At 56.7% G+C, this 16,929-nt stretch overlaps 1 protein-coding gene across 1 annotated transcript; it reads right to left on the minus strand.

Moving 5' to 3' along the window:
* Positions 1-7: 7 nt before the first annotated feature.
* TMIE (transmembrane inner ear) lies at positions 8-9,365 on the minus strand. Its single transcript, XM_007983970.3, has 4 exons — positions 9,105-9,365; positions 4,998-5,115; positions 1,614-1,763; positions 8-1,310 (listed from the first exon to the last, which is right to left on the minus strand). The coding sequence occupies exons 1-4, from the start codon at positions 9,195-9,197 to the stop codon at positions 1,204-1,206; spliced, it is 468 nt and encodes a 155-aa protein (XP_007982161.3). The 5' UTR covers positions 9,198-9,365; the 3' UTR covers positions 8-1,203.
* Between the last annotated feature and the right edge of the window lie 7,564 nt (positions 9,366-16,929).

Here is a 16,929-nt window from a genome sequence, read left to right on the forward strand (position 1 = left end):
GCCTGGCTCTGAGGAGGCACTCAGCTTTATTCACAAATCTCTGCAGGCTGCTTTTCCAGCAGGCTCCTCTGGCTCAGGAACCTCTGGTGTCTCGAGACGTTAGTGTTCAGGCCTAGGTTTCAGAGCCGTAGTCTGTTCGATGCCATCTGGAAGCACCTCTGTGCATCTTCCCTCCCCCAGGTGCTATTTGGGCCTTTGTCTTCTGGTCAGAGATACTTCTTTTAGGTGCCCGTAGTGGGAAATAGTAGAAGAGGAAGCTGCAAAGAAGCTGGCACTGTTATGGTCAGCAGGTGGAAGGCGCTGCTGTGATCTCCTAGGGCCCTGGGACCTCTCAGAACAGCTGGGCATAGAAGGGGCTACCAAAACAGCCCGAGGTCCCCCTTGGCTTCTTAAATATACTCTGATTCCCAAGAGGGGCCCAGACCCCAGCTTTCTTTCCTGCACCCTCTAGCCCACCGACCTTAGCTCTGTGTACCCCTGACCCAGCCCTGCAGCCCACAGCCCCAAGCTCGAGCCTCTGGGCCTCATGCCGGGCCTGGCAGCAGCCTTAGCTTCATCACAACATGTGAAACAATGGTCGCCCATTGCCTTGAGCTTGGTATCTGCTGGGCTGGGGGTTCCATTTCTGAAGCCACCTCTCCTCACTCCCTTGGGCTGGATCCCTGCCAGGCTTGCAGAAGTCTCCTCACCATCGGGGCTCCTCCCTGGCCAGACAGAGTCCCTCCTGCTGCCACAATGTCCCCCAGTGACCCTCTCTGCCTCCTCATGGCCAGTCTGGGTGTGGCCTCACACCCTGACCCATGCACTTCAGCCATTTCACGCCAGAAAGGGTGGCTAAAGTAACCCCTTAACCTGTTACTCCTTCACAGCCACCGCCATCCCTGGCAGAAAGGGTGGGAGAGAGGCAGGTCTGGGTGGGGAGAGCAGTGTATCTCCAGAGGGACAGTGGCACCATACCAGCTCTGCCGAGGCAGTACCCATGTGGATGGGGCGAAAGGAGCCAAGTCTGGGCTGGGGGGCAGGACACCTACTAGATTGTCTGGTTCCTGCCCCTGAGGGGCCATGAGGATGTAGCCACGGGCCTCAGCTTCCCTCTATGACCACAGCTTCTGTGGTCCCCAAATGAGCTCAGAGTCCAACATTCCTGGACCCTGGCCACGGCTTGAGCTCCAGGGCCTGCCGCCCAAGCTGTCCAGGATGTCTTCATTTCTCTCCTTTCTTCTTCTTGGCCTCATTCTTCTCATCCTCCTCTACCTTGATGGCCACTGTGTCCACACTGTCCTTCTTCTTCTTCTTCTTCTTCTTATCCTCTGTGGGGCAGGGGAAAGAGACCATGTGATGGTGGTGAGACAAGGTCCTGGGGTCTGACTGTCCCGAGGGGAAGAGCCCCAGAACCTCCTACACTCTGCCTTTTTCTTCCTTCTTCCTACCGGGGAATAGGCTCATCATTCCATTTGCCTCATGCTAACCAATTTCTGTGCTCTAGTCTCCAGGGGCAAGGTTAGGGCCCCTCCCTGAACCTGCTGTGGTTGGAGCGGAGGAACAGGGTGACTCCAGGCAGCAGGACTGAGGAACTGGCTGGCACAGCAGGGCTCGAGCCAGGGCCAGCTCACCTCCTGGGACTTCTGTGAGCTCATTGAGGGGTGGCACAGTCTCCAGCTTGTCTGTGTACATCTTGGCTGCCTTTCGCTGCAGGTACCGGGCTTCAATCTCCTTCCGGGTCCGTGGCACACGACAGTTGAAGACACAGCACAGGGTGATGACTGTAGGGAGGACAGAGCAGGCTTGGCTGGGGCTGGGGTTCAGACACCCCAGGAATGGCACCCGCCTGCCTTCAGGTCCGCCCCCATCCACCCACATGTGTCTCACCCACCAAACTCTGGCAGGAGGCTCAGCATCTTGACAAGACCCCTGTGATGACCAAGGTGGCTTTCCTAAGCAGGGCTGACTTCATGGAGCTGCACAGGCCCCCATGCTTGGAAGGGCCCCTGGCTAAATTATGTCACCAGTCCTGGTCCTGAGGGTCTTTCTGACTAGATTGAGAGTCACTGGAGGGTAAGGCAGAGGTCTGCACCATGACTTAAGCCATAGCTTCCTGGGGGCCATCCAGCACTTCCAATCCAGGCCTCTGGGTGTGCAACTTACCTTCTCCTCCCCATGCCACTTAGCTTCTCCTCCCCATGCCACTGAGAGCTGGGCCAAAGCTGCCTCAGTCATGAGAGGACGTGGCTCTGCATGTCCTCCTCAGCCTCCCAGGACATCCCTGGGCTCTCCCTGGCTAGGGCAGGAGCCCATGAGAGGGCACAGACCCTGCCCTGGGGCGTTCACCTCAGACGGAGTTATTTCAGGAGTGGTTTTCCGGCTCAGGGCAGCTGCACCCACGCCAGTTGGTCCAGGGCATGGAGCTGGCCTGTCTAGTGATGGGCAGGGCAGGTCAGCGTTGCCAGGACTTGGCTGGACTGAGTTTATTTTTCTAAGGCCCCCACAGCCTGACCACCTTGGCCCCAGTCCCAGGGGAGGGGATGGAGCTGGTTCCTATTATAAATCAGATGACCAGACATAAGTTCCTGGCAGACTCCTGGGGGCAGAAAGGCCCAAGGAGGATAAGCCAGGTCTATTTTGGGGAATATGGATCAGATCTATGTAGTCTGGACTGGAGTACCTTCTGGGGTCATTTTATGCAACCAAGGCAGAACCCCTTCAGACAAATATTGTGGTCCCATTAGGTCTCAGCCAGGCTCAGAATAAAAGAAAAAAAAAATCAGTGAATGAATGAATGGGATGATCTCAAAGCCTTTGCTTCTGGGAACAGGACTGGACTCTAGAGTGAACGAACTGGGGAGCCAACAGCATCCAGGCATACACTTGGAGGAGGGTGCTGCACAAGGACCCCAGCTGTAGATCTGACTGTCCGGGGGTGGACCTGAGTAGACAGCAGGTCTTATCCAAGAAGCTGGGTCCTGGATTTCTCCAGAACCTGTGTCCATGCCTAAGACCCAAAGCTGGTACCCAATCCTAACCCTTTGGGCTTAGGCCACCTCTTCTAGCCACCCACCAGGAACCTCCTTGGGACCATGCCCACTCAGGCTCCATGCAAGCTGGTCCTAGGCCCTGGGAGGTTGGGGCTTCCAAAGGCACTCAGTGGGCAGCTGATGGCAGCCAGAGCAGGGCTCAAACACCGCCTCTCACTTCAGGCCTGCCCCACACAGCCTGGCCTGGTTGCTTCTCTTCAAAGAAGCGAGACACAAAGAGCTTTGGGTCAAGTTCCAGGGCCCAGGCAGAGGCTTGGGATATAAGTCCCTGGGTCTGGAGGAGACCTCCAGGGGCACCCCATCTAGCCCCATCCTCTTTTCCTGCAGGGCTTTGAGGGCGATGCTCCAATAACAGCCTCACCACGTAGGCCCAAGCAGACTGGGAAGCAGGAAAAATGTTTCCCGCCAGGAGAGGGAGCTGTGTTATCCCCACTGCCTAGATCCGGCAATGGAAGGTAACAAGTGCTGCCTGCTGCTCAGGCGTCTTGGAACTATCTCTTACCCTTTCTAGGAAATGGGGTTAGAGATGGTCTGCGTGGTTGATGTCCGAGTGCCACTTGGGGTCTGACACTGCAATTTTCTCATGTGGCCCCAGGCACCTTTGTTGTGTCTTGAGGCCCACAGCGCTCTCCCCGCTGCTCCCTAGACCTGCATCCTAGGCTGTGCCTGTGGCTCCTGTAGGGCAGATGACCTCCCAGCCCTGCAGCGGGCTGTTTCCCTCTCTGGACACCTGGCTGAGGTTGCAGGCACACCTGTCTGTCTGAGGGGCCTCCACGAAGATGCCTGACTGGTTCTCAGCCTCGGCTGGGAACAAAGCACAGGCTCTTGCTCAGATGGGGGGCGGGGATTTTCTGCAGGGCAGATATTTTCTCTTGGGATGGCACTTCTGGTGCCAGGAGAAGCACATGCAAATCAGATGTCATGTGTTCCTTGGAGCCCCTCACATCTGGGTAGGCTCTCTGTCGACCACCCAGCTCTCTGGGGCTCCCCATCCCGGGACAGCTCTGGCTGGGACTAAGTGCAGCTTTCACCTCCCAACCCAGGTTGCACTCAGCAAATGTCCAGTTGGGGTCATTTGAGACCCTGCGCGAGGCTGCATCTCCTCCAGTCTCTGCTTACAGTATTCCCTCTGCCCAGAATGCCTTTCCAGCCTCCCCTCCTGCAAAACCCCATCCACCCTCCCACCGGTCTGCAGCGCAGAGGACCCTCCTCTGTGACGCCTTTGCAGGGGAGCGGGCTGCTTCTCCCTTTACTGCCTGCATTCCCTCATGCTCTGCTTTTGCCTCGTGGGAACCTCTGTCAGACTGTTTTGTGCCATGGCAGCCTCCCCACTCGGCCTCTGTCTCCTGTGCCTTTCTGTCCCCTTCCCCACCTCCAGACCTCCACCCTGAAGGGAGGGCTAAGGGGAGCAGGCCAAGCCCATTTCTGCTGTGACTTTGCATCAAGAAGCTCCCAGAGCCCAGGATAGGAATGGGTTTCCTGCTTTTAATTGAGGCGGGTGTGAGTCATTCCCGGAAAATGGTATTTGACAAGGCAGGGATCGAAGCCTGGGAGCCACATCTGCTGGGCGTCTGGGGAGCCTCTAGTGGAGGATGGCCTTGTTGGGGCCCCTGGGTGTGGGCCTTTAAGCTGGCCAAACTGCAGGAAAAGCATCAGGAGGCCAGCCATAGGGAAAAATGACACGTCCTCGTCCTAGTCCTCAGTTCAGTGGAGTTCCCTGTAATTACCATAATTGCCATGTGGCTACCTCCCTGGGTCCGGCAGAACACTTCAGGTCACCACCGGCCTGTCAGCCCTCCACAGGGAGTTTGTGAGGATCAGGAGGTGCCAGAAACCACTGTGGGTCTCCTGCGGGTGCCTGGCCTACTTGCACTGCCCGGAATTGTTGCTCCGAGCCCTCTGGGGGGCAGGCGGTGCTGCGTTCCCACTGCAGTGTGGCGGAGAGGGAAGGGAACAGCTACTCACTGATGGACAACACGAACAGTGAAAAGATGCCCACCACGTGCCACAGGCGCATGTCCCAGAATACCACTGTCTCCTTGGTCAGCGGGGGCGGCTTGGGCTTGGGCGGGGCCGTGCTGGGCTGTGGGTCAGGAGAGAGGGGAGTGAGTTAGGCAGAGGCCAGCTGGCTGGAACCTGCTGAGAAGGGCCCAGGTCTCAGCAAACACTCAGCCCAAGCATATCAGAATCTCCTAGAATCAACTCTCTTAAGCATGCACTACCAACACCCTAGACCTAGGAAAGTTCCAGATTTAGAGCAAGAGAACTGAGCAGAGCCAGGGATTTGAAGTGGGAGGGTGGTTGATGCTTGGGGAAACCAAGGCCTGGAGGAGCAAACATGGATGGCTTGTCCTGGCCAGGTTCAAGACCCCTACGAACACACCCTCCTACTCCAGTCCTGGGCTCCACCCAGGCAGATGGGGTCTCAGGACCAAGGCCAGAGACAAGGTAAGGCCTGGGGGGTGCTGGTTGACTGGCTTTGCTCTCACATCTCCCCAGTGAGGGTGAGGTGTGGAGCTAGGAGTCAGGGCCTCATCGTTCTGCCAGCTGGCCTGGACCCCTGCCAGGCAGCCTCCTTTGGTCGCCTACCCTACTGGGAGTCACTCTCTGAACAGAAGACTGCCAGAGTGTCCACAGGACAGGCACTGAATAAGTAAAAGGCCTGCAGTGCTGCGGCGACACCTGGAGGTCAAAAGGCAGAATCGTGTCTGTAGCAAGCCTGAATAGAGCACGGCCAGACATTCCCACTTTCCAGGGGGATGTGACCCTGCCCTGGGGGACTGAAGGGATAGGACACTGCCCCAGGGTCTAGAGGACACAGTCCTGCCCCAGGTCTGAGAGGACACAGCCCTGCTCCTGGGTGTCTAGGGGACAGAGTTCTGCCCAGGTCTGAGGGGAGACAACCCTGCTCCTGGCTGTCTAGGGGACATGATCCTGGCCCTGGGTGTCTAGGTACATGCTTCACCCTGGGTGTCTAGGTACATGCTTCACCCTGGGTGTCTAAGGGACATGATTCTGCCCTGGGTGTCTAGGGGACATGGCCCTGGCCCTGGGTGTCTAGGGGACATGGTTCACCCTGGGTGTCTAGGGGACAAGGTCCTGCCCTGGGTGTCTAGGGGACATGATCCTAGCCCTGGGTGTCTAGGGAACATGGTTCACCCTGGGGGTGTAGGGGACATGATTCTGCCCTGGGTGTCTAGGGGGCATGGCCCTGGCCCTGGGTGTCTAGGGGGCATGGCCCTGGCCCTGGGTGTCTAGGGGACATGGTCCTGCCCTGGGTGTCTAGGGGACATGGTCCTGGCCCTGAGTGTCTAGGGGACATGGCCCTGGCCCTGAGTGTCTAGGGGACATGGTCCTGGCCCTGGATGTCTAGGGGACATGGTCCTGCCCTGGGTGTCTAGGGGACATGGTTCACCCTGGGTATCTAGGGACATGGTCCTGCCCTGGATGTCTAGGGGACAAAGTCCTGACCTGAGTGTCTAGGGGACATGGTCCTGCCCTGGGTGTCTAGGGGACATAGTCCTGACCTGAGTGTCTAGGGGACACAGTCCTCCCTAGGTCTGAAGGGACATGGACCCACAGTGTGGAATTTGAGTAGATGTGTCCCTGACCAGAGATGGATATGACCCCATGTCTGTCACTTAGTGTGGCGGAGGGGTAGGGAGAGGGGTCTGTCCTCTGAGGGAGAGAGAACCCTGGGGCATATGAGCGAGATGTTGTCCCCTGATTACCAAATAAGGACAGACACGAGTAGTCCCTTCTGGTTTTCTGAGAACAAAGGCAACCTGCAGTTCAACCATCCAGTCCTTCTTCCCCAGGTCCATAAACATGGATTAGCATCTGTCATGAGCCAGGTGCTTCTTCATCCAGTGCATGCCACCCTTCAGCGGCTGCAGAACTCAAGAGAGGATCAGCAACCTGTCCCAGGTAACCCAGAAGATCCGTGGTCTGGGATTGGTACCTGATTCTCAGGCTCTTTTCTCCTTGCCAGGGTGAGCTATTGACAAGATGACACCATTCCTCAGTACTGTCCCCTGGATATATGTGAGGGGTCAGACATGTATATAAAGTTGGGGAATATGTGTGAGGTTGGGCACACGTGTGGTTGGCGTGCATGTGGGTGTGGTCAGGGACATGTCTGTGCCATTAGGGTTAGGGGCTTGGTGGTGGCAGCTGCCCTAATTCTAAGGCCCAATGTGTTGGCCCGATTGGTTGTATGACTGGGAGACTCTGAGGGCCATGGCGAAGTTCTCAGGTTCTGAGCCAAGGCAGCTCACTTCCTACACATTCTTGCCCCAGCCCTGATGTGGGTGGAGCTGGGCCTACTCTCACTGATAGGGGTCTTGGGTGGACGACAGCAGGTAACAGCTGGTCTTCTCCTCATGGTGGGCCCTGCTGGGGTCTGATTTCTGAAGCATGGAGGCCCCCACCTCCTTCAGGGCCTCATGGGCTGATGGAGGGTGATGGTGAGCCACGCAGGACTGAGGTGGGTGGTGACATGGCCCCCAGCCCTGCCTATGTCTCTGCTGCTTCCGTGAGGGAAGAGCTAGGGCTTTGCTCAGGCTGTAGGCAGATGTCAGGCAGATGGCCTCCAAATGCAATTTCCTGTGATGAACTGGGAGAAGATGAGTTCCTGGGGGTGAGGGAGAAGGGTCCTTGGCTCAGAACTGACTTAACCCCGCCCCCAGCTTTCTGTCTGCACCTAGGCCAGCTCAGTTTCTGTACCCAGGCCTCAGGACAGCCTGTGAGGGGCCTAAGTATGCCCCACGGGGCTCAAGCCAGCATAGCTCCCCTTACAGGGACACTGGAGCTGACACCTGACTCTAGCCCAGCTTCGTGGTCACGCCCTCTGGGCAACAGCAGGGACAGGCTACATCTGGATTCAGGGCTCTGTCCCTATGTCCCCATCAAACCCTCCAGTTCAGGGCTGTGTCCCCCCATAACGACCTCCCCATGGCTCTGTCCTCCCTATCCCACACTGTACCCAAGCCCCTGCCACTCAGGACTTCCCTGGGCACCTCTAACTGCCTCTGCATTTCTGTTTTCCTGCTCCTTCTGGTCCGCCCCTGCCTGCACAGCCTGCATCCCTGCTCCTCCCTCGCCCGGGCTCCTGGGCCTTCTCCTTCGGGTCTCACAATCCAGAACTCTAGGTCCGGTCTGCCAGCTCTCTCATTGGCTCCCCTTTCAGGCTTAGCAGGAGTGGGGTACAAGGGGGTTAGGGAGGCTACAGATGGCCCCACCCTTCCTGGCGCCAGCTGGGCTCTGTCAAACCACCCAGCCATCCTCTCCACCTGCTTCTGTGCTATCTCAGCAGCTCCTCCCACCTCTCCCACTGTGTGCCTGCTTCCAATTTACCCTCCTTTCAACCCAGAACTCATCCTGACTCGTCCCTGAGCAGAAACTTTCTAAAGCTCCCGGTTATCACCAGGACCAAGTCAGACTCCCCAGTCCCTGGGTCCTGCCCTGCCTGCCCCTCTGGACCTAGTGCTCCACATGGCTTCTCTGTAAAGGGTCTCCTCATCCTGCTGCCCCCACTCTCCAACTTGGAATGCCCTCATCTCTATCTTAAGGCTATGTCTCCCCCTCCATTAGACAGGGGTCCCTGGAGCATCTCTGGAGATAGAGGCTGTTGCCTCCAGAAGACCCTAAATTCAGGGTCTAGATCTGCTCCATCAGACTAGAGGTCCAGAAAACCCAGGGCTGTGCACCTCCCCGCCAGTGAGACCAAAGGCTGGAGGATGGGGACCCAGTATCCCCCATCAGTCTGGGCAGGGCTGTGTCCCCAGTCAGACTGGGAATCCCTAAAGTCAAGGTGAGTCTCCCCTGTTCAGACTAATGTTCCAGAAATCGGGGACTGTGCCCTTCCATCAGACCAGGAACCCCAGAGTGGGGGCTGAGTCTCTCTCACAGCCTGGCAGGGCTTGGGGCAGGGCTGCATCGCCCAGGAGACTGGATCTCTCAGGGCAAGAGGAAGGGATCAAACAAGCTCCGGATCAGAAAGGCCCCCCCTCTCCCCCAGCGCCCTGCCTGGAAGGTGACAGCCTCCCCAGCCCCTCCGCGCGGCGGCCTCACCTCCACCAGCTGTCCGGCAACCCCCGCGAGGCACACCCCGAGTGCGGCACCGCCCAGCACCCAGAGGGTCCCCGCGCCCGGCTGCCCCGCCATCTTCGTGCCACCGCGCCGCTTGCGGAACCCAGGGACGAACGGGCCGGCCGCCGGTCACTGCCCCTGCCAGTCGGCGCTTGGCGGCCGCCAGCTTTGGCCACGGGTAGTGAGCGAGCATCATTTATTCATCCTCGGTGTCAGGTTCCCGCGCCTCCCGCCCCAGCCATCGCTTCGGTGGAGGGCCCGCCCCCTCCCTCCCGGGAGATCGGGCTGCAGGCTCCCCATCCCTGCCCTCACCTTCCGCGCCCCCAGGGACACAGGTGGGGGTGGGCGGGAGGGAGGACAGGTTGGGGCCAGGTCCCTAATCAACAGGTCCCCCTCCCTTCTGCAAATGGGCCTCAGTTTCTCCATCCGGGACAAGGGGGTGGGGCTGGAATCTGCTGATCTAGGAGGCCCTTCCCATTCTGTCATGCTAGATTTGAAAAATATACTGGATTTGAGTTTGGAGGGGGCAGAGTGGGCAGGTTGCCATGGTGACAGGCACTCAGGGATGTCCTGGTCTTTCTGGCCTGGCTTCCTGCCCAGAGGCGGCTCTGGTCACCCTGGACACCAGAGCCGGAGAGCAGGAGATGGTATGGTCAGAGCTGCCAGCTGGCAGTGTTATGGAGAGTTCCAGAAGAAGCCAGCATCTTCAGCCCCATAGGACAGAAGTGGGCCGCCCCTGGAAGGACTGGAAGACTATTTTCTGACTCTGACTGCCCTCAATCTCTGCCCCAGCCTGAACGCTGACTCTGACTTCAGTCTAAGTGCAAGGACCCCAACCTCATGCTGAAGTTGACCCACACTGCACTCTGGCCCTGACCCCATGTTGAGCCTTGACAACTGAGGGACAGAAGGAGGTTCTGAGGAAATGTAGAGACCTGGGGGAGGGGCTGAAGACTTAAGAAGAGGAGTGGGGAGGCCTGGAGTTGGTAGACTCCTCCTCCCTCCTTTCCTTCCTTCCTTCCTTCCTTCCTTCCATTCTTGTCCTGCTGCTGAGTGTTGGAAGAAGCAGTCCAGGTGTTGGGCCCCTGGAACCCTTATCACCAGGGACACCGGTGAAGGTCTGTGCAGGCTGGGGATGGCCCAGCAAGGTCTGCCCTGAGAACCGGGGAGACCTTGTGGCTGCAGAGCCCCGTGAGGTTCTGGCCTGGACATGCCATGAATGGGCAAGGACCACAGCAGGCTGCAGCAGGGAGCAGAGGGCCACCTGTGGTCACCTGCCAGTGTCAGGGAGGGCCACCTGCGGGCACCTGCCAGTGTCAGGGCCTGGAGATGACAGCCAGGCAGGAAAACGAGAGCGGCTGGAGAAGGACTGTGGCCCAGGAGACCCATCGAGGAAATGCTCAACAGCAGGAGGCAAAATCCGGGGATTGAGTGGGCTGGGCCAGCCAGTCCTCCCCAGGCATGCCCTGGCCAGGCAAACAGGAACTCTGCTAAAATCCAGATCACTTGTTACATCACTCCAATCCCCACTTCCTCATGCTGCTGCTCACAGGCCAGGCTAGGGAAAGCCACACTGACCAGTCAGGGAGGTCACCCTCGGGACATGGGGTCAGGGAAGCTGGACAGGGTGAGGACTAAGTGAGCCTGTCAGTGACGCATTGAGCAAAGCGTTACTCCTCTGTTTCTGTTTCTTATCCATGGAGTGGGGAGGGTGAGACTCCCAGGACGGATGTGAGGATGATATGAATTAACGAATATGGGAGTGCTGGCTCTCCTTAGCAGGACAGGTAGCACTCTGCTGCTTACAGGCTCCCAATCACAGCTCAGCCAAGGGGAGAGCTATTTCTGTTTTCTGTAAAGTTCATCCATCCATCAAGAAGTAGGGCAAGCCCAGTGAATAAATCTGAAAGAAAATACAATCACATGCATCCCCCGGAGCCCCCTGAGATGGCCCCTGCTCTGCGTGGGTTCCACTTCTCTGCAGACTCCTGAACACAGCTGAGATCTCACTGTACACTATTTCTGTGTACTGTACACTGGGTACACTTTTGTACCCATAACTTTTTTTAACCAACTCAAGTACTCTAGATCCTCCTTGACCCCACCACAGCCAAATACTATCACACGGGCTTCAAAGTCAAACTGATTGAACTTAAATAGCAGGATGTCCCAAGGGCTTCAGTGCAGTTTTAAGCTTTAATAACCTCAGAAGTATAAAATACAAATGTATAAGAGACACCATTTAGCCAGGTGCAGTGGCTCATGCCTGTCATCCCAGCACCTTGGGAGGCCAAGGTAGGCGGATCACCTGAGGTCAGGAGTTCGAGACCAGCCTGACCAACATGGAGCAACCCCATCTCTACTAAATATACAAAATTAGCTGGGCATGGTGGCGCATGCCTGTAACCCCAGCTACTCATGAGGCTGAGGCAGGAGAATCGCTTGAACCTGGGAGGCAGAGGTTGCGGTGAGCTGAGATCGTGCCCTTGCACTCCAGCCTGGGCAGCAACAAGAGTGAAACTCTGTCTCAAAAAAAAAAAAAAAACAAAAACAAAACAAAAAAAAAGCACCATTTGAAAGTTTAAGTTTCCTTTTGTGCCTCTGAAGATAGTAAAAGTTGACTGAAAGAAATTTAAGTCGGCTGAGTGTGGTGGCTCATGCCTGTAATCCTAACACTGGGAAGTTGAGGTGGGAGGAATGCTTGAGATCAGGAGTTTGAGACCAGCCTAAGCAATATAGTGAGACCCCTGTCTCTCTAAAAATAAATACATAAATAAAAACAAAAAAAGAAAAGAAAAAGAAACAGGTCATTCAAAATTCACAAAACTGAAGTAGCATAAAGAGAATTTAAACTTTCAAAACATTTGTTTGGGAAATTTGTAGCTTTATATGTCCTAACTTCTGAAGTTATTAAAGTTTAAAACTTTAAACTAAGTTTTAAACTAAGGTTTCTGGGACATGAGCATACTGACAGCTGTGAACCCTCAGGTGGGCTACTTAACCTCTCTGAGCTTTAGTCCCTCATCTGTAAAACAGATAAAATTCAGGATCATGGGCCAGGTGCAGTGGCTCACACCTTTGGGAGGCCAAGGTAGGAGGATCATTTGAGCCCAGGAGTTCGAGACCAGCCTGGGCAACATAGCAAAATGCCATCTCTATTTTTTTTAAAATTCAGTATCATGCACCAGCATATCACAAGCCTTCATTAAATGCTAGTCATTATGATTATTATCACTCTTGTTAAACGCTGTGTGATACTACACTGTATAAAAACTCAACAAGGACCTGGTATGGTGGCTCACGCCTGTAATCCCAGCACTTTGGGAGGCTGAGGTGGGTGGATCACGAGGTCAGGAGATCGAGACCATCCTGGCTAACACAGTGAAACCCCATCTGTACTAAAAATATAAAACATTAGCCGGTAGCACGTGCCTGTAGTCCCAGCTACTCGGGAGGCTGAGGCAGGAGAATTGCTTGAACCCAGGAGGAGGTGGCTGCAGTGAGCTGAGATCGCGCCACTGCACTCCAGCCTGGGTGACAGAGCAAGACTCCATCTCAAAAGAAAAAAAAAGAAAAGAAAAAAACCTTGTTGGATCTCTGTCCTATTGTTGGACATTTCCATTGCTTCCAATTCTCTAGTATTAAACACCACGTTAAGGCGAACATCCTGAAAGTTGAAAACTCTCTCAAACTGTACCTTTTCCTCTGCACGTACACCAACACAACAATCATCCACACAGAAGTCTTCTGTGATCAAATGTGTGGGTTTTCCCCCTAAACGCCAAGCAGCAGACACCAACTGAGTGCCTTCCAATTCAATTCTGATAGGATCTACCTGGAGACAGTGTCAGATCCCACAGATTGAGGCCTCAGGTCCCAAGACTACCCACCCAGCCCCAAGACACTAGTCCAGTCTGGCCTCTGGAACTTCTGACCAAGCGGCTTCACGTTGGGGTTCCTACAACCTCCTCTTTGGGCTTCATTTGCTGGAGTGGGTCACAGAACTCAGGGAAGCACTGACTTACTTTTACTGGTTTACTGTAAAGGGTATTACAAAGGATACAGGTGAAGAGATGCATAGGGTGAGATATGGAGGAAGGGATGTGGAGCTTCCATGCCCTCCTGGGCATGCCAGCCAGCCTCCACATGTTCAGCCATTTGGAAGCCCTCTGAACCCTGTCCTCCTGGGGTTTATGGAGGCTTCATGACATCTGCATTCCTTCCTCCCAGAGTACAGGACAGGACCCTCTCTGCGGAGAATCTTAAAATTCACGATCAGAAAGGTGCAGGAAGATTAGGGTCCTGGCTTGGGGCAGGCGAAAGCGGGGCAGGAGAAGGTCAGAGAGATTCCGTTTCCTGGGGCCTGCCCTGAGGCCCAACACATTATAGCCAAAGACTGTAACAAGGGCAATGGGAGCTATGAGCCAGGAGCTGAGGATGAAAATCAGTACCTAACACCACATGGGTTTTTTTTCCCGCCATCTTTGAGGGACTTTACATCTCTGAGGGCTTTTCAGTAAGGAATTTAAGTTCATAGAGGGTTTATGCCCTGCCTATGGTCACACAGGAACTATGGCCTCCAACTCAGCCTTTGCCTCCAACCCAGGGCACTGCCCAGTGTCCAGTGTTGTTTCTGCTCTTAGGAGGACCTCATCTTAGGAGGCCCCCACATCCCTCTGCACCCCAAAATCAGTTGGGCCCATCATATCTGGAGTTGGGGAGCTCTGGACTCCAAGTCCTCCAGCCTTGATCCCTGGAAGACAGTGTCCCCTCCATACATGGTGCTGTGAATGCTGGCCTGCAGAACCCTGCTTCTCCCTCCTGTACTATTTTTAACTCCTGTGAGTTTCCTGTAGGGACCCAGTCCAGCCTCCAGGGCCTCTGGATTGGAAGCTGTGAGCAAGGCAGGGGGTAGTGCCCAGAGGACCCTGTGGAATGTTCTCTCCTGGAGCCTGAAACTCCAGGGCTTAAGGTTTAGCTCTGGGGAAGCTGAGGGTAGGAAATGGGGACCCCCTAGTCACAAAGCTAGGCTAGGATCCAGGGACTCAGCCTAGGGTGGGGGCGGGAGCTGGGCAGTCTAGGCCTGTGCCACAGCAGCTGGGGCCTGCTGGGAGTTGGCTATCCCTGACCTCACTGGCCCCAGGCTCAGCTCAGAATAGCTGTGGGGCTTGGCCAGGCCTGCACCAGACCTGCGTGTGCTTGAGCATGTGCCTTGTGTACTAAGGCACTGGTGCACATGGGAGTGCGTATGCATTATGCATGCAGCTTTGTGTGTGACTGGGTGTGAATCTCAATGGCTCCAGAATCACAGGTGCCATTCACATACATGTGTGTTCCCTGGAGCAGTGTGCAGGTCTGTGTCCCTGCGGATGGGCACACGATCTGCACACACGTGCCTAGGGCCGCCACTAGAGTTGTGCAACTTGGAGTCCTTACCAGTGGGTTCAGTGGTAGATGCGTTCATGTGGACTGTGGAATTGTATCTGTGTGCAGTGACTGTGGGTCGGTGTATACACATCTGTGGTAGGACTGGCCAGGGGCCCTTGGCCGTGTTGCAGGGGACTGAAGGCAGGTGGACTCAGCAGAGGCTGTCCTTTGGGCACTACCAGAGGCCTTACCTGACCCCAAGCCAAGAATGAGCTGGAAGAGAGGCTGGGCAGGTCTCGCCCCATTTAGCAGATAGGAAAACTGGGCTTGCAGTGTCCATGAGGTCACACAGGGAATGGGGGAAGGACTGGCCTGCTGCCCAGAGCTCAGTCAGCCTTCCCATTCCCCTAGATGTGGCTGAACAGGAAGTCTGGACTCTAGGGAGGAAGCCGTGGGAGCCCTTCCCTTCCTGCTTGAGCCCAGGCAGCACTGCCTTCCCTCAGCTGCACGTGCAGATGGATGACAGTGAGGCCCAGAGACACCTAGCATAAGATCAGATCTGTCCTGCTCAGGGCCCTGCCCCACCTGCCCCTATCTGTCACAAGCAGTGAGGCCATATGCTCCTCCTGAGGCCATGGGCTCTCTCCAGCCCTTGCCTCCCTCCCAAGCCCCAGGGATGCCTGGTGGTCCAAACCCACCCTCTAGGGGACCCATAGATCCTCTAAACCGTGCTCATCCCTGAAGGAGCCCCTTGAACCCACTATACCCCTCCTCTGAGTCCCACATAACCCTGAGAAGGAGGTGCAGGTAAGATATTTCACCAGCAGGGGCACTGAGCCACAGAGAGGCCGCACACTGCCTGTGATCGCACAGTAAGAGGAAGGCAGCACAAGGCCCCATACCAGGTCTCTTTCCAGAATGTTCTGTTACCTCCCACTGCCCCACAGGCACACAGAATCTTGGAGGCCTGTTTAGAACCTGAAGTCTCAGTTCATTCCACCTGCTGGGGTGGTGGCTCTTCCAGGCTGTGCTGTAGACTCAGGGAGCCAAGTGCCCCAGCAGACAGTCCTGCAGGCCATCAGGGCTGTGAAGCGGGGGTGGCAGCCAAGGTCTGGAGCCTGAGGGTGGAGGGCATGGGTAGGGGAGGCTTTCCCAGAGGGCCAGAGGGGACACCTCACTCACCAGAGGCCTCCTTTGAGGCAGCCCCCACCCACCAACACAGCAACCCCTCTACCAGAGGAGCAGGGCCTTTGGGAGTGGAACCCCTCAGGCAGCAGGGGGTTCAGGAGGGGGCAAGAAAACAAGGCTGAAAAGGGGGAGGCCAGAGCTAGGACGGGCCTTGGCAGTGTGTGGAGGGATGGAGAAGCAGGAAGGGGCGGCTCTGCATGACTGGGACCCAGGAAGAGAGCAATGTGGGGTAAGAAGGTGAGGTCGCTGTGGCCTGCAGTCACTCGGGCAAGGGTCCCAGGCCGGAAGAAACCCTCCAAACCTAGAGTGATGGGCAGCTTGGCAGATGGTAAACTCCCACCTGGCGACAACCCAAGGGAGCCAGGGGATGAGTTTGGCAGGCCCCAGGCCCCCATTTACCTCCACTGGGGGGTCTTCAGCCTGGCAGGATGGGGGATGCCTCCCACCTCCTCAGTAGGGGGCTGAGTAGGGGGCTGGTGGGCCACCCTTTCTGCTTTTCCACAGCCGTCTTGGACCCTGAGCCTCCTCCTCACTGGAACCTGGGTGCCACTGACAGCAATGGGTGACTAGCCTGGTGGCCAGAGGGGGCCTTCTTTGTTACAGGTTTCAACTACGTTCCCTCCCGCTCCGGGGGAGTCTGTCCCAGACCAGTCTTCAGTCACCCTTTCCGAAGTCTCAGGCCTTCGCACAAAACACCCCCGGCCAGCTTCATGCTCTGCTAGGCCTGTTCAGACTCAGGAGTGGGGAGGAAAGGGGACTTCCCCAAGGTCGCACAGGAGGGGCGGCCGGCCGTGTACACCCAGCCCAGGGGGCCGCAGGGCGCCTCAGTATACCCCTCTATCGGCTCCAAGTTCCACGAACCCACACAGCGCTCCGCGTGTGCCGGCTTCTGTGACTCAGGGCAGACCGGGGAGGTCACGAGGCTGCACCACAGGCTCGCAGAGCGACTGCCTGGCAGGGCGAGGTGGTGGCGCGGCGGCGGCCTCAGAGCCTTGCAGGGGAAGCAGGCGCGCGAGAGGCGAGCCTGAGTGTGCGCGTGGGTGCGTAGGGGGCGGAGGGGTCAAGTTTCCCACTTTTCTTCCCCGCCCCGGGTCCCAGGGGCCTCCGCATCCCGGGGGACACCAGAGGGAGACCTCAGGAGAGGCTTGGGGCAGGGGACGGATCAATGCCGCGCGCCACCTCCTCCGTGGCCCGCCCGTGGCCCCCGCAACTCCAGAACAACACCCGGAGGCGGGGCGGGGCGGGGCGGGGA

The sequence above is a fragment of the Chlorocebus sabaeus genome, chromosome 22 (genome assembly GCF_047675955.1).
Source record: "Chlorocebus sabaeus isolate Y175 chromosome 22, mChlSab1.0.hap1, whole genome shotgun sequence".
NCBI classification, from domain to species: Eukaryota; Metazoa; Chordata; class Mammalia; order Primates; family Cercopithecidae; genus Chlorocebus; species Chlorocebus sabaeus.

Excerpts from the sequence above, each read along its gene's own strand:
- TMIE (XM_007983970.3), bottom strand. The coding sequence starts at position 9,197 with ATGGCGGGGCAGCCGGGCGCGGGGACCCTCTGGGTGCTGGGCGGTGCC. Across the intron at positions 5,116-9,104 it reads TTGCCGGACAGCTGGTGGAG|CCCAGCACGGCCCCGCCCAA; the intron begins GTGAGGCCGCCG and ends CCTGACCCACAG. Across the intron at positions 1,311-1,613 it reads GCTCACAGAAGTCCCAGGAG|AGGATAAGAAGAAGAAGAAG; the intron begins GTGAGCTGGCCC and ends CCTGCCCCACAG.